At 48.2% G+C, this 23,486-nt stretch overlaps 1 protein-coding gene across 1 annotated transcript; it reads right to left on the bottom strand.

Annotated features, from left to right (window-relative positions):
• On the bottom strand, positions 1–23,486 carry TMEM247 (transmembrane protein 247; the record flags this gene model as incomplete). Its single annotated transcript, XM_080914467.1, has 7 exons — positions 1–65; positions 3,296–3,404; positions 4,042–4,047; positions 7,617–7,671; positions 19,033–19,253; positions 22,448–22,762; positions 23,370–23,486. 7 exons carry the CDS (start codon positions 23,484–23,486, stop codon positions 1–3), a joined length of 888 nt encoding a protein of 295 aa, XP_080770593.1.

Raw genomic sequence — 23,486 nt, 5'->3', positions numbered from 1 at the left:
TCATTTGTTCACTCTCAGGGTGTTTGAGCTCCGGTCAGTCACAATGAGGACCACAGCAGTGGCACCTGTACAAGAGAGGAGAGATGGGAGTGTGCCCAAAGGAACAGAGTGGGCAGGAAGGTAAACTGTGTGCTCTGCCCATGGAACCTAACCCAGGGATGTCCCCCAGTGGGTACTGACAAACCTCTGAAAAAGAAGGAAAGAAAGGGAGGGAAAAGAAATATAGACATGCAGAAAAGGAGGGGTAGGAGAGTGGAGGGAAGGGGAGGAGAAGAAAGGGGAAGGAAAGGAAGCAGGATGGCTGGGGCCTAATTGGCCAGGAGGAAAACAGTGGGAGGTATTTAAACTTTTTTTTTTTTTTTTTTTTTTTTTTTGAGTCCTGGCTTTTCACTTAGTGGAACTGCATATCAACAGACTTCTTACTCACACATTCTGAAAATATTTATAGCACCATTACTAAGTGCCCTCTGCACTGAACAGGACAATTAAGGCCCCAGCCTTGAGGAACTTTCTGATATAGAGGGCATCAATGGGAGGAACCGCCAGGGGCACTAAAAGACAATTAGCCAAATGGATGGACCTAGAAAGAAGGTTTAAGTTGGTCTGAGAAAATACTAAGGAGTTATAGTTCAAGAAGTCCTCCATAACTCCAGCTCAGCCAGGGCCCTCCTAACTGTCCCTGGTATCTGGGGGATGGGGGGATGGAGAGGCAGCCATATTAGCAGAACAGCAGAGAGGATGAGGACAGGGCAGAACAAATGTTCTCAGCAGAGTGAGCTATGAAGTGGCCACTCTTGTCTTGGTCTGAGTGCCATAGATACCAGAATGCTTTAGATAAGATCATTTCTAAGCATCAGAAATGTGTTGCTCACAGGCTGGAAGCTGGAAAGTCAAGTTCCCAGAGGTTTGGTATTAGGGGTCATCACTGATGGTGTTTTCTATAAGACTCCCTATGGTAGAGGGGTCACCAAGCTCCCTCAGGCTCTCTCATCCCATTCGTGAAGGTGTACTCCTAATTACGATCTAACCCCTTCCCCTCAAATAGCTATGATTTGTTTTAGCTTGTTTTGTTTTATGGTGCTGGGGATGGAACCCAGGCTTCTCCCTATGTCCAAGGACCAGGTATGTTCCTAAGAAGTCAGCTTTAAGATACCAGGGCTACAATGTATCTATGGGGTTAGTAAAGAGGCAGGTGAATGCTTCAGACCTTAGGCTTCCCAAGAGCATCTGAAAAGGGCATGCTTGCTGCTTACCAGGCTCACCCACTAGAAAGGCTCACCACACTAGGAGCTTGGGGTCGTCATAATAGCAGCTTGTACTCTCCAGCAGCCCTTGATATAAAGAAATCAGCGTATCAGAGGCTGGGCGCTGGGTGGGAGATCGCTGACAGAGGTTCTTGTTGCAGAGTTGCAAGCCATTTGCTGGAATAACCTAGTAATTCACTTTCTGTCCTAACTTTCCTTCGGTAAGGCAGGAGAGAAATGCAGCTTCTCATTGGGGTGTTTTGACGGTGAAATAAAACAAAATAGAAAGCTCTTGTAAAAAGCCAAAGAGAGATCTACGTGTCCCATGCTAATTTTCATACTCAGCCTTAACTCGGGGAATTATTTCATTACCACATTATACAAGAAATAAGGAAACATTATGAAGTCCAGAATGATTAAAGAGCCTAAAAACCTTGAAAGTTTAGTATTTGAAAGTTTTTAATTTGGCTATCCTTTTAAAGTTACCATATCCTCACTTTCCCAGCTAAATAAAAAATGGCATCTTTACATAATTATACACAATGAATTTATTACACTTACCTTTTTATACCCAGCTTTTTCACATAATGGGATCATGGGTCTATGTAATTTTCACCTTCTTTGTTTGCTTGTTTGTTTCGAGACAATTTTTCTCTGTGTAGCCCTAGCTGTCCTGAACCTTCCTCTGTAGACCAGGCTGGCCTTGAACTCACAGAGATCTGCCTGCCCCTGCCTCCTGAGTGCTGGGATTAAAGGTGTGTGTCATTACTGTCCAGCTGTCATTTTCCTTTTCAATGTCCATAAACTACGGCAAACAACATGTTTCATAATTAAATGAACCCAGCAGAAATCGACAGCTGAGCTACTTTCAGTGTTTCATTTCTGTAAATAATACTGTGAGTAACACATTTTTAAAAAGTAAAACAGATCTATGTGTAGTATTTTGTCTAAGTGTGCTACTGAGAGATTCCATAGTAAAAACGTGGAGATATGCTTTGAGAGAGAGAGAGAGAGAGAGAGAGAGAGAGAGAGAGAGAGAGAGAGAGAGAGATTCTTGTGGCGTTGGTTGGTCTCAAACTCACTGTGTAATCAAAGCTGACTTTCAAATCCTAATGTTCCTGCCTCTGTGTATAGAGACTCCTTTGTACAAACATACAATCATTGGCCTAATGGTGCACATGCAGTATTTTAATGTGACTTAAAATGGTCTTATTCATCTATTTATTTTACTCACTACTATTGTGGTAAGCAGGAAATGCATGAGGGTTAGGAGGTCAGAGTCTAGAATAACCTACTTCAAATCCAGGCCCTGCCACTTTATCCTTCAACAAAGCTCTAAGTCTCCATATTTATCCATTAGTCAGCAAGTCAACCCTGGGCAACTTTCTTTTCCCGGTCACTCTTTAGATGATCACAGTGCTTGCCTTTTCAATGTGTAAGAATCGTTCCATAGAAAGCCTTCGTCAGAACTGACAGGTACTCAGTAAGTGCTCCGTAAATACCAGCCACTCCCATTTTTAAAAACTCCATGTTCTGTGTCAGGAAGCATTCTTGGAGAGATTTTTTTTGTTTATTAATTTTTGTCTTGTGTGTTTGAGTGTCTTACGTGCATGTATGTGTAGGATAGTCCATATATGTGGGTAGTGTCTGGTACTCCCGGAGGCTAGAAGAAAGCGTCAGATCCTCTGGAACTGGACAGACAGTAGTTGGTCACCATAGGTCCTCTGGAAGAATGGCCAATACTCTTTACTTCAGAGCCATTATTCCAGTCCTGAGGTCATCATTTATAGTGATGTGTTATTCAGTGTCATTGTATACTTTGTTTGTCTTAATAAGGCAGTGATTTTTGGGGTACCTAAAGTTCTGTCCCGGTTTTAAGTATTTCCACCCTAGACTTGGAATTAAAGACTGTTATGGTTTTTAGGAGTCTGCTAAATCATATGCTAGATTGCTTTAACAGAAGAGATTTTAAGATTAGGGCTCAAGCGTGGTTTTCAAACTGCAGCAGCAGGAACTACACACAATCTTGGACGTTTCCATCCCGCTCCTACCTCCCTTTTTAAAGTTGTCCAGCTGCAAGGCATACACTTCAGATTCCTGAACTTTTGAGACGGTCCCTTGGTTGTGAAAGGGACCAGCATGTGGAGGGGGGAAGAGGTGCTGGTGGTAAAGGAGAAAGAGGAGGAGGAGGAAGAGGAGGAGGAGATAAGAGCAGTTTTGAATGTCATAAACGCCCTCTCTGACTTAGTAATATTATCATGGTTGACAGATGCAGCAGCGGTCACGTGGCGTGAGCATGACGTCATAGCTCCTGGCCTGTGCCCAGCAGCTGTGGGAGGAAGGGAGGGAAGGTCGTCTGCATCACCCCAAGTTGGCAAGTTCTTTAAAGGAAGACTTGAGGGCCTGGCAACTCTTCTTGGTCCCCTGAGTGCAGAGGAAAGAGATGCTCCGCTTTTTCTGATGGACTGGAAATGCTATTTCGCTGCTTCATTAACAACTATTTGCTGCGTGCATCTGGATACCCAACTCCGACTGCAGGCCAATGTCTGTGCCAGCTGATCTGCCCATTTCCTCTCCCTGCACTCTGACTGTCCACATCTTAGTACCCAGGAAGTAGGCTTGGAAACAGAATGAGAAAACTTTAGGTTCCAGCCAGGATGTGAGGAGGGGACAGGCAGCTTTAGGCACCCCAATTCACACCCCAGCCTCTGAAGCTGGGACTCCTGGGGTGCAGAAACTTCCTGAAAGAAAGGGGAGAGGCTGGATGGGACAGGGCAGACCGGCAGACAGAACTTACCTGGATCTGTAAGGCAGAGAGGGCATTTTTGAGAGACATCAAGATAACTGACCAAGAGATAGCAGTGCTGACCGAGTGAGGGAGCGCTTCCTTCCCTCCCCAGCCTATGACGGTTCCACTTCCCTCTAGAATGCCTGCGACAGATGGGCAAAGACCCAGGGAACATTTCCAGCTTTAGGTTTTGCATGTGTTCTAGACAGCTTCCTATTGCATGCAAATGCCAACTCCTTCACAGGCAATCGTGGCTCCAAATGCTCCAACCCCTGCATGTCTGTGTGCACATACATAAATACATACATACATACATACACACACCACAAATATACACACACAGGCACACACATACACAAACACACGTATAAACACAATATGCACACACATGTACACTGGCACACATATACACACATACATACACACATACCACAAATTCACGCACGTGTGCATGCACAAATGTGTGCACACATGCACGTGCCCACACACACGTTCTTCTTAGACCTCTTAAGAAATAAATCTATGCAGCTTCTTGTACATTTTTAGGCTTAAGCATTCAAATGTTTTCCCTCAGTTTAAATCGTTACATGGAATACGCTTTCTGGTATATTGCAAATATTGACATTTTAAAATAGCATTGTTACAGTACTCTGAAACATGTTTCTAAATGCAAAGCCATGGTGGTTGGATGCCCACCACCATCCCTTTAAAAATGCATGAAGACGATGGAACTGTCTCTCTGTCATTACACACTTCCCCTCCTCTCGGTGAGCCCACACTTTATGAATGGAAGTCTCCTGTATCTCGGCGCAGCCCTGCTTGCTCGGCAAGGCTATTTTTGCAAACCTGGATTCACACAGAATGAGTTTTTAACACAATTCTTGTGACTGTGCTCTCTTTTTGTCATTTTAAAAATCATTTTTGACAACTTTATATTTGATCAACTATACCATTATCCTCTCTAAACCCCTGAACCCTTCTTCCCAACAACTCCCTGTCTGCCTCTCTGTGTGTGTATATGTTCCTGTGTGGGTGCCTGTGTGCATGTGAGTATGGGTGAGTACCTGTGTGTGTGTATGTATGTGTGTATGCACATGCATGTATGTATGTGTGTTATGTGTGTGCCCAAATTTTTGTGCATGTGTATGTGCCCCGATTCAGGTTGCTTGATTGGGTAGGGTGGGGGTGGATTGGCATGAGTGGGGGTGAGGGTGGGTTAGCATGGGTAGGGGTGAGGGGTGAGGTGGGTTAGCATGGGTAGGGGTGAGGGGTGAGGTGGGTTAGCATGGGTAGGGGTGAGGTGTGTTAGCATGGGTAGGGGTGAGGTGGGTTAGCATGGGTAGGGGTGAGGGGTGAGGTGGGTTAGCATGGGTAGGGGTGAGGGGTGAGGTGGGTTAGCATGGGTAGGGGTGAGGGGTGAGGTGGGTTGGCATTGGTAGGGGTGAGGTGGGTTGGCATTGGTAGGGGTGAGGTGGGTTGGCATTGGTAGGGGTGAGGTGGGTTGGCATTGGTAGGGGTGAGGGGTGAGGTGGGTTAGCATGGGTAGGGGTGAGGTGGGTTGGCATTGGTAGGGGTGAGGTGGGTTGGCATTGGTAGGGGTGAGGTGGGTTGGCATTGGTAGGGGTGAGGGGTGAGGTGGGTTAGCATGGGTAGGGGTGAGGTGGGTTAGCATGGGTAGGGGTGAGGTGGGTTATCATGATTAGGGGTGAGAGTGGGTTGGGATAGGTAGGGGTGAGGTGGGTTGGTGGCATGGGTAATGGTGAGGGGTGAGGTGTGTTAGCATGGGTAGGGGTGAGGGGTGAGGTGTGTTAGCATGGGTAGGGGTGAGGGGTGAGGTGTGTTAACATGGGTAGGTGTGAGGTGGGTTAGCATGGGTAGGTGTGAGGTGTGTTAGCATGGGTAGGGGTGAGGGGTGAGGTGTGTTAGCATGGGTAGGGGTGAGGGGTGAGGTGTGTTAGCATGGGTAGGGGTGAGGGGTGAGGTGTGTTAGCATGGGTAGGGGTGAGGTGTGTTAGCATGGGTAGGGGTGAGGGGTGAGGTGTGTTAGCATGGGTAGGGGTGAGGTGTGTTAGCATGGGTAGGGGTGAGGGGTGAGGTGGGTTAGCATGGGTAGGGGTGAGAGGTGAGGTGGGTTAGCATGGGTAGGGGTGAGAGGTGAGGGTATATTGGCATGCATAGAGAAAGGGAGGCCTCCAGGAGCCATTGGGTAGTGTGTGGAGCCTTGTTCTTAGAGGTTGACGCTGTTTTATCTGGAAAAGGCAGAGTGAAGAGAGTGAAACTGAGTGCATTCATTACCTCAGCTCACAGACCTCCTCTCAGTCTGTGCTTCGCGGTTCCAACCAATCTTTGAGAGAAATCATTGAACTTCAAGGTTTCCGGTGGCTGTGTGGCGGCTTTCTGTTTAGCCTAGAGCAAGGAATCTATGAACCATGTTTTCGAAATCTGTGAGCACAGCCTGGGAAACCTCACACCCCGATTGGCTGGGAAGGCAAGCTGAGAGGTGCCTCTCTCAGATGTAGCACTTTTGAAGGATCTCAGCTCCTTACTTTTATAGACGCTCTGCAGAAGCCTACAAGTGCAGCGCCACAAAGGCAGACATTTAAATGCAGACACAAAGTGGACGGACACGTGGCCCAGGGCGCTAGCCTCTCAATCTGGTGAATCACACTTCATAACGTTCTGCTCAGATGGCTTCACGAGAGTATGGTAGCAGCGTGGAGAGGTCTTGCCTGGCCTCAGTCCTCAGCTGCACTCACAGCCCGTATAGGTGGCTCTTTCAACACCAGCTCTACCTCAGGCTTTGAGTTTGCTACATTCTGCCCATACGAATGACGGGAAAGATCTTAGAAACAGGTTCTAGGCCTGTGACGTGGGGAACTCCGTGGTTTTATGTATCTTTCTGGATCCAGGGAATGGTCCAGAAAGAGAAAGCACGGTTAGGTGTGTCGCCTGGGTGAGGTACATCCCACAAGAAAGACTAAAGCCAGAGTGGTTTGTCAGTGTGCTAGCCTAGACTAATGTCCCTGCTGCTTGTGACGTGGTTTGTCAGTGTGCTAGCCTAGACTAATGTCCCTGCTGCTTGTGACTAGGAGTCAGTCTACAGTGGTGGCAGCTACGTGATGTGTTGTAGGGCTTTCTGCGGCTCACTCTACCACACAGAGCTGGGAACCTCAACTTGCTTTCCTTCTTTTGAGAACAGTTTTATCAAGAGACTGTTCACCTAACATGCATGTCACCCACTTTAAAGTGTACAGTTTAGATGCTTTTAGTATATTCATAGAACTGTACAGACAATTACCACCACAACCTGTTTTAGACATTTCAAGACCCCCAAGGGAAACCCTGCACTCTTCAGCTGTCACCCCATAATTTCCCTGTTCTTATAATCTTAGGCAACTACAAATGCGGTCCCCAGTTCTTGAGTCTCCTACTCTGGATCCTTCACATAATCCAGTCTTTTGTATCAGGGGTTGTCTTGCTGTAAATGTTTTCAGGATCCATTTATGCTGTAGCAGGATTAAGCATTTCATTTCTCATCATTGTGGAATAATTTATGGATGGCCCACATTATACGACCTTCCTACCACGTGATGGGCATTTAGGTTGCGCAGCGCGCTGTGCAGGGGCCGCATCTGAGTCCTGCAGTGGACAACAGCCACAGGGATGCCTCTTACTTCCGTGGATCTAGAGCTCACCTATTCCATCAAGGACTCACAGTTCCTCTCCTTTCTCTCCTGTTTTCCCACCCTGTATCTTCTTATCCCCCGGTTTTGCTTTTCTTTATATTGGCTTTATTCTCAGGTAGCTTTCCTATGGCAAAACAAGACAGCCACCTGGCGTTCTGCACATTTCTTCACGCAGCTTAGTAACCAGTCTGAAAGTATGAGGAGACTGCCACCGCTGCCCAGCAGCCCTCCTTGGTTTCCTCTATTTATTTTTTTATTCAGTCTCCAACTCTAGCTCATGAATGAGTGTGAGTGTGTGTGTTTTGAGGTCCCTCCTCATTTAAGCCTATCTGGAAACGCCCTCAAAGACACCCTTAGAGGTGTGCTTCCTAGGTAGTCCAAATCCAATCCTGCTGATGTGAGCATTAGTAACCCATCTCCAAATCACTCCAGTTACCATACTTTCTCTGCCTTGATGGACCATATGTTTTGAAATATAAGCTGAGAGACATCGTCCCTGCAGTGGCTCTTGTCCCTTGGTTACAGGCACGAGAAAGGCAATTATCGCAAGTCAGCTCACCTGAACTTCATGGAGGAAGAGGGAGTCCGCCAAAAGGAAGTCAGAGGAGTAAGTTTGAATAAACATATATAGTCACTGTGATGGTTTGTATATAGACAAAGGAGTGGCACTTTTAGGTGGTGTGGCCTTGTTGGAGGAAGTGTGTTACTGTTGGGGTTGGCTTTAAGACCCTCCTCCTAGTCACGTGGGAGCCAGTCTTCTCCTTTCTGCCTTTGGATCAAGTTATAAAACTTTTGGCTCCTCCAACCCCATATCTGCCTGGACGCTGCCATGTTCCTGCCTTGATGATAATGGACTGAGTCTCTGAACCTGTAAGCCTGCCTCAATTAAATGCTGTCCTTAAAATAGCTGCCTTGGTCATGGTGTCTGCTCACAGCAATGGAACCCTAACTAAGACAGTGGCTGTCACTGCCACCATAGGCAATGCCCTGTCTGGAGTCTGCCCACGTGTGTCATACACGTTCAGAATCTTGGAGTGGCCATTCACTAGATGACACTGAAGTCCTTGCACACAATTATCACCTCCTTCCGAAAGCCTAGAAATGAATTTGCAAGACGTTAAACCTTCTAATGAGGATGTGTAATTGAACAGGAGCGAAGTCTTAGGCATCCACAAACTGCTGCTCTCAGAGTAGACTAACAGGCTTCATGGCGGGACCGTGCTGGCTGGGAATATTTTGAATGCAAGCAGTCTTTTGGAGACCCAGAGATTCACTAAGATTCACTAAGTATGTGCCCACCCATCCATGTTTAATGTGTTCTTGACTTAATTTCACAGTGACTGATTTACACTGTGAGCAGATTCAGGGGGGGCCATGGAATCTTAGACAAAGGGAGAAGTCTTGCTGCAGTAGCATATGCAGGTCTTCCTCCAGACGCCCCCTTCTTCCCCTTTCCTTGGTTCTTTCATTACCATGGCAACTAATAATGCTCCTCCTCTCTGGCTTTCTCCTGTTGGTCCCCAGACCCCACCTGTCTTTGTCTTACAAACTTCAAAGAGCAGCTGCCAACCTCTCCCAGTCACAGCTAGAGCCCCTAGCTTCTCCCCTCCTTACCCCCCCCCCCAACACCTTCTCCCACCTCATTTCTCTTCTCCCAGGTCTCCAAACTGAGCCTTCTTTAATCTTGATCTAGGCTTTAGTTAAATTCCCATCTATAAGAAGTTGTCTGAGAATTAGATTCTTGCCACTCTAACCTGATTTGAAATGCATTAGGAGATCTGCCTCTTGGAACACCTCAAGGTGAGGTAACTGATATTCAGAGCTTTAACACTGTTAGGGAGTGAATCACATTTTATTTCTGTACCAGGAGTGCTTCTGTTTGAAGAAATCCCCCTGCGTGTTTCTGAGGGAAACAGAGACTCCCCTAATCGAAACAGTGTCTCAAGTTCAGGGATTCTGAGCTGCTGGCCCTACAGACTTTTGTCAGGGGCACAGAGCGACCAAAGAAAATTGAACCAGCATTTGAAAGGCAGCAGGTTCTCAGATGAAAGTTCTCCCTGACTGCTCTGAGCTGGGCGTGGTGTGTGCATCCCCACACAGCGGAGGAGACGCGGGGCTTTGTTTCCTACCAGCTACACCAGCTCCTTTACCTGACACACCTGAGTTCCCTGGCATCCACGTGTCTGAGTGCTTACCCTAACTGTTCTGGTGTGCGTGTGTTTGGTGTGGTGTTTCTGTGGTATATGCGTGTGGCGTGTTTGTGTGGCGTATGTGGGAGGTGTGTGGTACTGTGATGTATGCATGTGTGGTGTGTGATAGTATGTAGCAGTGTGTGGTGTTTATGTATGGTGCTTGATATGTATGGTGTATTTGAGGTGTTCATGTGGTATATTGTGTGTCACGTGTATCTGGTGTGCTCGTGTGGTATGTATATGTATGGGACTGTGATATGGGTGTGTGGTTTGTGTAGTGTGTCTGTGGTCTATGTGTAGTAGTGTGTGGAATGTGTGATATATGTGAGAAATGTAGTGTTATATGTACGCTGTGGTGTTTTGTGGATATATGTGGCGTATATAATGCATGTGTGGGTACGTGTATGGTATGTGTAACTGGGGAGTATGTGTGTAGTGTATGCTTGATCAGTGTGTAATGTGTGGTGATGTGTGTTCTGTATGTATGTGTATGTTAGTATGTAGTAGTGCGTGGTATATGTATCTTATGTATAGTGAATACGTAAGGTAGTGTGTGGCATGTACAATGTGTGTAGTATATAAAGTGCATAGTGTATGTGAGGTGTGTATATAATGTGTACATGTACGGTATATGTGTATATAGTATGGCTGTGTGGTATAAGGGGTATATGTGTATATGTGTACTGTGTGTGAAATGATCGTGTGGTATATGTATGATGTGACTATGTGTATGGTGGTGAGCAATAGTGTGTCTGTATAAGTGTATGTGTTATGTATGCATATGTGTGATATGTGGTTGAGTGGAATGTATGTGTGATGTCTGTATGTTTGGTTATGTGTGGTCTGTCTGCATATCTATAGTGTGTGTAGTGTGTGCTGGGTATGTGTGCTGGAGAGTGTATACATGTGATATGTTTTTGCCTCCCCGCTGCTGTGATTATAAGCATGTGTCGCCATGCCTGGCTTTTTTGTTACTGTGTTCTGGGACCTGAACTCATGTCCTTGTACTTGCAAAGCACAAACCTTATACAGACCGGGCTGTATGTCTGCCCCTGGAGTCGGGGCTTTTAAAGGCGTAATTGGGCCGAGGCCGCAGTGCCCTGTGTAGCGCCCTTGCTGCGGTTTCCTCCGGGTTGGCCGTGGCGTTACCTTTAAGGCACAGCACTAATGAGGATGCACTGAAGCTCCCCATGGCCTCAGGCCTGTGAGCAACGCTCTGCAGGAAGGCAGGAGGCTCTGCTCCTCCCCAAGGCTCTCTAAGAATTGAAGGGTTGACTGAGGTGGAACGAGGCAAGGGTTTACCTGCCTGTAAATCACCCAGGGATCTTCTGAGGGCTGCCTCAGTGACTTTGGGGTACCCATGCCTCTACAAGCCATTAATAACTTCATTAATTCGCCAGGCCAAACTTCAGTAGACTTCTTTTTTTGGTCTCCAGCATTTATGATGGTCAGACATCCCTGTTTTCCCAGAAAGAGCCATGCAATAGGGTATGTTGGACACCCGGGTTGAGTCCACACAGAGGAAAGCCATCTATAAACGGAGGAGAAGACTACCTCGGTCTGAAGCTTCCAACCTCCAGAGCTGGATGAAATGTCTTTGGTTTAATCTATCTGTGCCTTTTTGTTGCGGTGATCTGAACAGCTTAAGACTAGGTGGCCATGGGGTGATCTGCATAAAGAACGCACAGGACAGAGCAGATGTACTGGAAGAATTTGGACAAGGCGCCCCCCAGCAAGCCACCACCACACTGTCCGTGAGCTCCTGGGCCCTTTCTCAGACACCCCCCGCCCCCGCCTTAGTTTCTTTGTGTGTTTTTCCCCCTGTGGAATTGCTGCGGGGCCATGATAGCCATTGCTCTGGCAACTCCAGGGTCCAGGGCCGCAGCAGATGTGCTCACAGAGGAGACACCCGGCGTCGGGGAGGACTCCCCACACTCCTCCCTACTTCTTCTGCTAGGTCCCCTGGCTCAGCATTTTCAGCAGGGTTTCCTGGTGGCTGCGGTCCAAGGCCTCCTTCTGTCCCAGGACTGAACAAAGGCCCCTTTGATGAGAAGTGTGAGTCAAAATGACCTTCTGTCATCTGAGGCTCAGGAGGATAAAAAAAGTGTAGCTTTCTCCTACTGGGCCTTTCTAAGCCCCAGAAGGAGTAAGGAGAGAAGGCGGAAGGCAGGAGGAAGAGGAGAGGTGTCCAGGAGTTGGAGACCTTGAGTTCTCAGTAAGCACTGTGAGGATGAGTGGTCGTGGGCCTGCAATGGGACATGCTCACTAAAATATCTCTCCTGCACGCCCAGGGTCTGCTCCTATAGCTGGGACACCAGACTCAGACCCCCACACCACCCCCCCACCTTGAAGCTGGGTGCATTCAGTGCCCAGAGCCCTCTTCTTCCCAGCTGCGGGTGGGAGCTAAGGGGACTACGTCTCCGGGATGGGATCTGAGAGACAATTATGAAACCTTGACCCCAGAGACGTCTTCATTCACTGCCAGGCTGGGTTTGTGGGCCCGCCGCAGGCTACAAGATGGTTGGAAGAACCCTGGACCTGATCTCTTCTGTAAGCAATGGTGTGGGCGTGGTGCAGGCGTGGTGTGGGCGTGGTGCAGGTAGTGTGGGCGTGGTGTGGGCGTGGGTATCAAGAGAATACCTTCAGGTCATCCTTCAGGTGCTTGCCACATTGTTTTTTTTTCTCCTTCCTCCTTCCCTCCTTCCCTTCTTCCCTTCCTCCCCCCTCCCTCCCTCCTCCCTCCCTCTTTCTGATTTTTTGTTTTTTGTTTTTGTTTTTGTTTTTTTGAGACAAGGCCTCTCTCTCTCACTGGCTGACCAGAGAGGCACTCCTTCTCCAAGCCTGACTCTGCTCCTACCCCTGGTGAGACTTGCTTCTTTACCTGGGTTCTAAGGAGTAAAGTCACTTTACCAACTGAATTGTCTCCAGAGACCCTATGTGCTGTCCTTTTACACTGAGCTCCCAAATTCTGGAGCCCTGTCCTCCCTGCCAACCTCCGGTCTTAAATTCAGGCTGATACCTTTTACCTGCTCAGTTCTGCTCATGATCCAATTAATCACAGCCCACGAAGGGGCTGCCATCTCTCACTGGGCCATTGTGGGGACAATGAGGCCTTCGATGTCACCATTTTGCTTTCCAAGGAACAAAAATGCTTTCCTCTTGACACTGACACACACACACACACACACACACACACTGAGCCAATCCCCACAAAGCTTAGGAAACATTGACAACGAACCTGCCTGCAGCTGTGTCCCTCTGTCTAATTAGGTGTAAATAAGTCACAGACTTTAAATCATATAAGAGGGCTTGACCAAAACAGCTTTGAAATGTGAGAGTTCTAGCTGTTTCCCGGGCTGGTAGACCAATCCCATCTTTAAATCAGCAGTGAGCTTTACATAATGAACGGAGGGTCTCCCAAAGCCACACACAGGAGACATAAAAGACAGGAGAGGCAGGCGGAGGCCTGGGGGGATTCCAGAACTTTCTGGTGGTTCCTGGGGTGCTCGTTGAAATTGATTGGGTCCCACAGCAAGGACTGGTCAAAGAGCAGAGGGAGGAGGACAGACGGTGGTGTCCTGTGGCCATGCTACCACTCTGGCTAGCGTTTGCCCATGCCGGGCATAGATGGAGGCCCCGTGGCGCTTCTAGCTTCCACACTCAGGCCCTCTTGCCAACTCATTTTCTACCTTTGTCCTTATATCTCCTTGGAAAGTCCTCCGAGTCAACAAGAAAGGAATGGAGCCTCATTCTGGGTAAGCAGGCTCCTAGCTGGGGTGGTCCCTATCACAATGTTCCTGACTCTGGGTTTGGGATGGAACCCAGGAAGCCTCATCTGTAATGTGGTTCCTCAGCAGCACTGATGCTGAAGGTCACCTCTAGACACAATCTCGGGTCAACTGAACCAGATGCTATATTAATTAATTTTATTAATTAATAGGCCTTTATTTGCCTCACTGAGTTTCTAGGTAACTTCCATGTCACTTTAATAATACCCAAGAAGTTTAAAGGAATTGTAGTCACCTGTTCAACAGAAGAAGACAGGGGAGTGGCCCTTTGGAACTATGCCTGCTGTCCTTCCCCTCCTGTAAATGACAGAGGTCTCTTTGCTCTAGCTTATCCTTGGACCTGGGTTGGCAATTTATGGTATTCTACTTAGAGGGAGACAAACTGGTGTCTTTCCTCTCTTATGCCTACTTGAAATGTTATTAGGTTTTGTTTGTTTGGGCTGAAGCAGAGCAGACCTTGGTGATGAGTTCTTTTTGTGAGGCGATCTTTAGCTGCTGGGTATAGGACCAGGACATAGATCGCCTGGCCTACAGTGGGCTGTGTTCTGTGGGATCTGAGTTCAGGAAGGAGAGAGACTCTATCCTTGAACACTTCTCCCAGTTTTGGGGGAGATCTGACACTAATCTGTGTAGTCCCCAAGAAGGGCCACTGCGCTGGTGGTAGATGTTGGGTTAGTTCTTGGCATGTATGCATCTGGATGAAACAATGAACTTTCCACTACTGTATGCAGTTGTGGCCTGGTGTGCTCTTCCTCAGGTGGCTAGCCTAGCCCCAGATTGGCTGCTGCCATGCTCCACTTACCTGTCTCAACCAACCAAGGCTCCAACTTAGTAAGTAACTCAGGCCTTTTAAAGCAGGAATCGTGGGCAACTAGTTCTTATGCAGTTACTAACCCTTGCCCTTGTCCTATCAAAATCCCAATTCTTTTAATTGTATATTCTCTGCATTTACATCTCTGATGTCAAAATCTCAATTTTGTTTAAGGTTGCAAAGACAGTGCAGAGGTTCCTCTGTCTTGTGTTCTTGCCAAGGCCATTTCAGTTTTAACCAGATTTTGATCTCCTTGATGGAGGCTCCCTTGGAAAATTATCTAACACTATTCTAGAAACCCAAGGTCAAGATGCCCCTGCTAGTTTATCATAATTTCTGTTAAATTCCTGCTTGTGCAAAACTGCACCTCTAGCCAACTGCTTGTCTTAACTTCTGTTAAACTGCTTGCTTGTGCAAAGCCTTTTTCTCTGTAGCTGCTGACTAAGATACCAGGGTATAGATTTTGCCTTTAAAAAGATTCTAGGTCTAAATGCTCTGGGCTACACTTGGGTTTCTTAATACCTAGGTATAGTTCAAACTGGGTGGAACAACAACTTTCAATTGTCTATGAAATGTGTGAAGTGGGTTGACCCCGATGCTGCTTGTATTGTAATGTTAACTTGGGCCCCCAAACTGGTTGTCCTAGAGATGAGAGCTGAGAGAATCCATACATAAATGCTTGCCAACAGCCAAAAGTTTGGTAGAAGAGACATAGGTGGGATTTAGGTTTCCCAGGCTTGGGGTCAGAGAAGAACAAGGAGGAGAGGAAGGTGGATGGAAGAGGGAGAAGCTCCCATGGGTTAGGGGTCAAGCCCTGTGGGCTGGCCAATTGAAGTTAGGAACAGCCCAGATAAAACATAGTAAGTAGTAAGTAATACTTTGAGGCCATCAGTAGGAAAGTAGATCCTAATAGCATAGAGCGAGATACCTGCCCAGCTATTGTGCTGTTTACGGCTTATTGTAAATATAAAGGTTTTTATGTGTTCTTTTGTCCAGGGACTAAACGATAAAGGCAGGATAGAAACCCTGGGCAGGGTTTAAATAATTTCTACAACAGTGTGTCTGAGTGGTCAACTATGGTGAGTTCCCTATAGCAAAACCTTACATCTCAGAAACCTGGTAGCTAGAAGCAGCCTCATGATTGTATTTTAACAATGAGATATAATCAGAAATCTCTGGTTGCAGCTTCTTGGGAAGTACTTTTGCTTTTTTGTTGTGTGGCTTTTAAAAGAGATTTTGAGACAAGTTCTATGCAGCCCATACTGGCCTTGAATGCAGAGAATGCTGACTCCTGAGTGCTGGGATTGAAGGCCCCCTGACCAGTTTGGAAAGCCTTCAAAGGGCAGTGCTCCCTCCCCTCCTGCTCTTGGCCCGTGGATTGGTGCCTAAAGCTGTAGTAGCCATGATGGAATCAGACTGTAGCCACAGGATCAAAAGGAAAGCTGTTACCACGAGGCAGCCCTGAACCAGAGCCTTCTGTCATTTCATAGCCCCTGGGCTGATCACCTGGAGCTTCTTGGTTTGTATAAACACACTTTGGTTAAGTTAAGCTGCAGATCTGGGTATTATTTTGGTTTTGCCTTTGTTATTTTAATAGTTGACTGTAACACTCGCACTCTGAACCTCTAAAACATGTCTAGACCAGGAATGGGAAGAGGGGGTTCAAAGTGAGCATGGTTTCCAGACTTCTGGGAGGGTTGGGGGAGGCAAAGCTTCTCTCTTGCCTCTTTTGTGTCATTAGACTTCTTTACCAGCTTCAGGGCTCCTAGTTTCTCAAAGGATCAAGGTCATATTCCTGGGACCAGCATTCAAGACTATGAAACCGGGCTGGAGCCAGTTGTCCAGCCTGTTAGCCTTTATAGGACTCCTCTGAACACACCAGCCTTCTACCTTAGTGGTGATCCCTGTGAGTCCTCCCTCCTCCTTCTCACTTACCTGCCCAGGGTTTCCTAACCCACCAGGGGCCGCTCTTACTGGCTCCAACCAACACCCCTTCACACCTGGGGTCTTTAGGCTGTAAGTTACCGTCAGTGTTCTTGTGTGCTAAAGCTGCCTCACCTGGCAGGAATGTGGCAACCTGGGAAGAGTGGGCTTCAGAGCACGACTCCTCTGAACCCTGGAGTTCTCTGTAAGATGGCTTTAATACATGCTCTGCCTCCCTTGGCAAGCTTGCCTTCCCCAGCATTGAGCTGGATACTTGGCTTCAGAGGCACTTAAGAGCTGCTAATGTGTTGACTTGTTGCTAGGTTGGTTACCAATTAGCCCGGCCGCTTTCCTGTCCTTTGTGGCCTTGTCTTTCCGGATTTTCTGCTTTGCATTTTAACAAGGAGACTTGTCCTAAGTTGAAGGTGATCGTGAGGAGCTGGATCTTCCTAAGATCCTCAATTTAGATGCAAGTCCTAGCTCCTGGCATTCATCTTTAGATCTGGGCAGAGGGAAAGAGGATTTGTATCTATCCCTCAGGGTGTGCTGTGCTAATTCAAAGACTTCAGAGAGTTCATCTTCCTCTTAGGTCCAGCATTGCCAGACAACAGGAGCGATGGGGTGGCCCTGACATTTCATTTTTACCTGGTGCCCACCTCTGTGACAGGGGAATAGATGGACCTGTGACAATTTGCTCTCCTAATCTTCTTCGCCTCGGTCTCACGGCAGAAACCTAAAACAATCTCGAGAACTGACCCACAGCAAGCAACTTCATCGCTGAAAGATTAACGAGAAATGCCAGTGTTACCATTTGCAAGTGGTAAGTGCCTGTCACATACAGCCGTAAGTGAGGATAGATGCACTGAACTGGGTCAAAGACCGGAGGTCACCGTGGGCAGGAATGGCAGGATAATATATCTTGACACTGGTCCCAAGACAGTCTGCTGTTTGAGCGAGCATTACAGAACTCAGGCAAGCCATGACAGGGGAGAGGAAGGTCATGGTGGACTCACCAAGAGCTTTGCTCCCTGGTGTGGCTCTCAGTGCCAGCACTGGCTGCTGTCTAGCAGTTTGGGCAGGTGGAAACAGCAGGTGACAGAGAGGTGGGCTGGAAGGGCGGCGCCCAGGGGGGGTGCTGACAGTCTGTATGCAGGGGTGTGCTGGAAGGGCAGGACCCTGGGCAGGGGATTGCTGGAGGAGCTGAGCTGCTTTTTTTTTTTTTTGTGTAAATCTTGCCAATTTGGTCCTGGGCTTGGGGTTGAGTGTCCTCTGTTTACTTGTGGGTTGGTAACTATCCTTCTACAGGAAATTGTTTTCTATGATCTTTGTAAGCCTGTGTGTTTGTCTGTATCTCCCTCTCTCCCCACCCTTTATCCCTTTCCCTAATCCCACTGCCTTCCAACTTCCCTCCTCCCACATGAGGCTTCTTTGCATAGCCTTGACTATGTAGACCAGGCTGGCCTCCAACTCACAGACATTCAACTGCTCTGCTTTCCGAGTGCTGGGATTAAAGGCTGCTGTCAGCATGGCCCAGCTTGTATCTACATTTTTAATAGTCTTCCTTGCTTGGTGTGTGTGTGTGTGTGTGTGTGTGTGTGTTGTGTTGAGCTGTGTGTGTCTGGTATCTTTTTCTTCTACCCATTTTTTTTTCCTATTAAAGTAATGGAGATGACACCCTCTAGGCTGTTACTCCCAGGCTCAGCCACGTTGAAGACCTTCCTCTCTGTGTCTTGGTGTGGCTATATTTTCTGTTGGTCTTGCCAAGGGAAGCTCGGGCTGCCCTGACTTGTGGCCCTACTGTGCTCTCACCCTGGGGGGTTGCTCCTCACACCTGCCATGATATTGGGCCTCCCTGGATAACCCAGCCTTTCCACATCAAGGATCCTGAGCATGGCTTAGTGTTACAACTGTAGCAGCAGGAATGGAGGTATTCTAAACTAAGAGGCACGGATGCTCCTCCTTTTGGCCATCAGATTCTGAAACAACCAACCATAAGAAATTGGGATTTCCCTAGGCAGGAGAGGAAAGGTGAAGCCTAGGCTCAGCACAGGAGAGCTTGTCTTCTGGAGAGAGATTTTAGACAACCTTCAGACCTTGCAAGAGAGACTAGCTAAGCCAGTGATGATGAACCACACCGTACTGCTTTGTTGTGTATAGCCCTGGCTCTCTGTGGGAATCTTCCCGTGTTAGGACCCCAGAGACGTCCCCTTCTGCTGTACCGCACTGAGCACAGCTCCAGTCTCCGCTTTCTACTATTGTCTAATTGGCCTGAGGAGGACAGGTGGTGAAACCCAGTTTGCTGTAAGATTCTGGGGATTGGGACAAGGACATTTTTGTTGGGGGAGGAACTCATGTCAACCTTGCAATTTAAAGGAAAGGAAAAACGGTGTGAACATGAGATGTGTTGGGATGCAAGCCAGCTTGGTCGTGGATGTGACTGTGTAGTTCTGCATTATCTTGGTTATCTACCCTCCCCCAACCCTGCTAACTTCTGAAGGTCTCCCATGGGGAGGAGGCATGGTCACACAGGCTCAGGTGCCAGTGGCTGTGCCATCGAGCCAGGTCACGATGGGAGGGGAGGGGTTTGGTGATGCACAGACCGCATTGTCAGCGATGGAAGAAGCAACGGCACTTGGAAGTAGGACCACAAGGTTTTAATCAAACACAGCAAGATGGCCGCGAGGCAGAACAGGTAATGCTTGGAGAAGAGAAAGAAGACCATCTCCTTGGCAACGTAGATGATGTGGATGAAGATGAAGCAGTAGAGAAACATGGCGAATTGGTTCTGGGGGAGCAAGAGGTCCTGGAGGCCTCCTGAGAACTGTGGGAAAGAAGAGAGCAGAGCTGGTAACTACACAGCTGGAGTCACCTGCCGGACTCTATAGAGGTGACCTCGTGCAAGACCACCTTTCCTTTCGTACACCTCCTTTCCAAGACCACCGAGAGGAGAAATTAAAGGGAAGTATTTCTAGCAAGGTCACTGGTGCACAGACGGATCTCCTTCATTTTCTCTCTCTTGAGATTGCATTCTCCGACGGTGACCCCAGGCACTAGGCCACCACTGAGGTTCTTTCTCTGCCTCGTCTTGCCCTGGGGGTTACCCATGTGAGTAAGCTCTCAAGGACTTCGAGGTTCCCAGATCTGGACTCTGGGTCTTAGAAACATTGTTTCCTGATAGGTTAACTCTCTGGACAGCGGCACTCTGATGGGACACCCCTTGAGCACAAGCCTTAGACTCCCCGTCTTGCGAATATCACACAGTCTGTAGCTCTCCACCCCTCGGTAGAGGCTCTTTCCTAGGGCAGTTATAGGCTCCCTGACACCACAGGGTATTGGGGGTTTGGACAGGTCTGATTATGAGTTCCATCTGTGTGTGGGTTGTGTATGGTATGTTTGTGTAGTGTGTGTGTGTGTGTGTGTGTGTGTGTATGTGTGCACACATGTGTGTGCATATGTGTGTGGTGTGTGTTTGTGTAGTGTGTAGTGTGTGTGTTTGTGTAGTGTGTAGTGTGTGTGTTTGTGTAGCGTGTGGTGTGTGTGTTTGTGTAGTGTGTGGTATGTGTGTATATGTATGTGTGCACATGTGTGTGGTGTGTGTGCATATGTGTGTGGTGTGTGTGCTTGTGTGGGTGGTGTGTGTGGTATATGTGTGTGCATGTATGTGTACAATGTATGTATGTGCTTAGTGTGTGTGTATATGTGTGTGGGGGGGTGGTATGTGAGTGTGTGGGTGTGTGAGGTGTTTAGTGTGTGTGCAGTGTATGTGTGGTGTGTGTGCATGTGGTGTATGTGTGTGTATTTGTGTGTGTGGTGTGTATTATATGAACACATGCACAAACATATTTGTTGACTTTTGAAAGCACTTCTCATGGTCTATCTTTAAAAAGGCAGAGGATTCAATGCTAAGGACTTCCCTCTCATCCAGCAAGAAGAGATGTTTTCCTAATGAGAAAGAGGTGATGAGGACGTGTGGACCTTCAACACTGGGGTCGCTGGTTTCCCCTGTGGCCTGGTAGGATGTAGAACCGTGCGGGAGACATGCCGACGAGGCTTCGCGGTCCGGTTAGGTTACCTGAGATGGACTGTCCCCTGGCTGTGGCTGGCGTTCTGGACTGAGTTATCTGGGCGTCCGTGACAGAAACACTGTGAGCAGCTGCTCCTGCGGCTGTGACCACTGTTGTTCCCGGGAACCGTGAGCCAGAATGGACTGTCCCTTGTGTTTGTTAGGGAAAATCTGCCGCAGCAACCAGACAAACTAAGACAAATCCCATACCTGACTTAAACAGTTTGTGGCTCAATTTTGTAGCAGCTTTTAGTCCTGCTACAGACTCAAGGCAGAAAAATCTAAGGACTTTCAAGAATTGGAAAATATTAGGGAGCAGATAGCTGCACTTTTCCTATGAAAAATAATTTTTATGAAAAAATAATTAGTAAGCCAGCAAGTGTTCGCTGAGAACAAGTCCTGTCAAACAAACCTATTTTCTCTTTGAAGAACTGACCAGCCAATGAGACAAATGATTCAGGTAACGCAGTGCCTTATCCTAGGAAGCCTCCAGAGGCAGGGCTCAGGACAGGTTTCTTGGGCGAGCTGGAGAAAATGTATCCCTGCGGCCTTGTTGAGTGGAGCCGCTGATAACACGCAGTGAGATCTTGCGATGGGATTTACTTTAGGTCACATCCTTCTCAACAGCTACAGCCGTAGCTTAGATCATGACAAGCTTCTCAGAACAGAGGGTGACTCAGAGCTGGGAAGTGGAGCTAATACATCACATCCCAAGAAGACCGAGAAATGACGAGTGAAAGTTGCTGCATTCGGGTCAAGAAGTGAACTGGAGGGGTTCATAAAAATGGCAATAGCCAGCAATCACTGGGCACTTACCTAATGTGCTGGGCCACTACAAAGAGCTTCTGTGCATTCTTCCACTCGCCCTTTACGACCCCATGAGACGGTTCTACTTTAGTGATAAGCAAACCAAAGCTCGAGGGGGATTAGCAATGTGTCCAAGGTTAAGTGGTTAAGACAAAACAAAGCACAGAGCCCCAGATTTTATCCAGAACCTATGACTTTAGAGACCAGGAGGCACTACTTTTTAAGTAGTGCCGTCTTTCATCACAGGGTGTTTGGAATGGTCTGGCCAGAGCGTTAAGTGCCTTGGGCAGCATCTCATCTCAAGTTTTCTTTTGGAACAAGGTCTCATGTAGCCCAGGCTAGCCTCAAACTCACCATGTCATCTTGAATTGATCATCCTGCCTCTATGGATGGGTTGGTGCTGGAGACCGAACCCGGGGCTTCATGAATGCTAGTCAAGTCCTCTGACAACTGGGCCAGACCCCATCCTTTAGGTGTGCACTCTTGTCCCACTTACTGCCCTAGGGGTTGAATATATCTTTCTTGTGGAGAGAACTCTGCTTTGGTTGGTTATAAAGCAGTGTGTTTAACAGAGAAAACTCAGTCCTGAAAGGAAGGCGATGTCTTTGTTGTCACTCAGTGGACAGATGACGGAGACTGCTAGCTCAGCTTAAGAGAAATGAAAGTCCCGGAAAGGGCTAGAGAGACGGCTCAGTGGTTAAGAGTGCTGGCTGATCTCATGAAGGTCCTGAGTTCAATTCCCAGCAACCATATGGTGGCTCACAACCATGTATAATGGCACCCTTTTCTGGCATGTGGGCATATATGCAGGCAGAATACTATATATGTTACACACATGCACACACACACACACACACACACATATAACAGTGGTGGAAAATCTGTCATGGTAAACGTATTGAACACTGAGAGTTCAAAGGGGATTCTGGGTAGAGGATGTGGCTTCAGATCCCCTGCTCTCCGTAGAACCTTCACATGCTTTAATCTAACATAGCAGGAAGCTAATCTCACGGCAGTGGTCTCAGGCCGTCCTGCAAACCGCCGACCCAAGCACCAGCGTAGAGGCAGCTACACGATGGTCACCACCTCTCAGCCAGACCTGGGACCAGCAGACAGGATGCGCAGCCCAGAGCCCTCTGCACTACCTGGCGAGGTAACGCCTGCTGCTGCTGCTGCTGCATCACTTCCTCGTGCTGCCGCTGCCGCTCGTTCTCCTGGTGCAGGTACTTGAGGCGCGTCAGCTCGAACTCCATGCGCACCTTCTCCAGCTCCATCGCGTTGTGGTGTTCTGTCTCCAGGGGCAGGGGCGGCTCCGTGGGTTCCGGTCCAGGTCCATCGCCAGCCTGACCCTTGGTGGTAGGGCCAGACTTTGGAGACTTCGGGGGCCCTGGGCAATCTCTGTCCTCACAGGTTCCATTCTCTTCCAGGGTGGGCAGTTCTGGCCTGGGGGGCTCTGCATCCTGGGATGGGGATGAAGATGTGGGGTGATGGCAGCGGTCAGTATGTAGCTCTCTACAACCACTCCGAGCTTCAGGAACCTGGGCTGTGTTGCAAAGACTGCCTAGATGGGGTGTTTTCTGGAAGTGCACACAGAACCTTTAGAACAGCGGAGGGTAAACTGCCATGAAAGGCAGATGCCCTAAAGTCGTGAGCCATAGGTAGACTGCCTACCTGCTCAGGAAGCGGCTCTTTATCACAGTGGAGGTCACCTTCCCAATCCCCCACATTCCCGTCAGACTACAGCTTTTTCAGGAACTCCAGACTGAGGAGGAAGCCCAGGGCCTGTGTTAAAAAGTACCCCCCAACATGTGTCTATGTCTTTGTGTGTGTGTGTCCTGTCCACAGAGAGAAGAAAGGGCCTCAAACAGACAGTTTCCTGCAACCTTACAATTCTGTCGAGAGTTGCTGGTTCCTGGTGGCTGCTGAGGACCAGTTATGGGGACGGGACACTGTTCCTCTTGGCAACCAAATCACCGACCGCATGCCCACAGACTCTACGGCTTAGAGCTCCCCATCCCTGGTCCCGGATGAAATGATTAGGACACGTCACAAGAGGGGTTCTCTTACCAAGGAAGCCTTTGGCTTCCCCTCAGGCACACTGTCAGCAGGTGGTGCCTTGGAGAGGGTGGGGCAGCTTTCTCCCGCCCCTCGGGCTTCCATCACCTCCCTGTCCTCTGCTGCCAT

This window comes from Micromys minutus, assembly GCF_963924665.1.
Source record: "Micromys minutus genome assembly, chromosome: 3".
NCBI classification, from domain to species: domain Eukaryota; kingdom Metazoa; phylum Chordata; class Mammalia; order Rodentia; family Muridae; genus Micromys; species Micromys minutus.
Note: the sequence above shows the minus strand (reverse complement) of the source record. Positions and strands in the feature narration are given on the sequence as shown.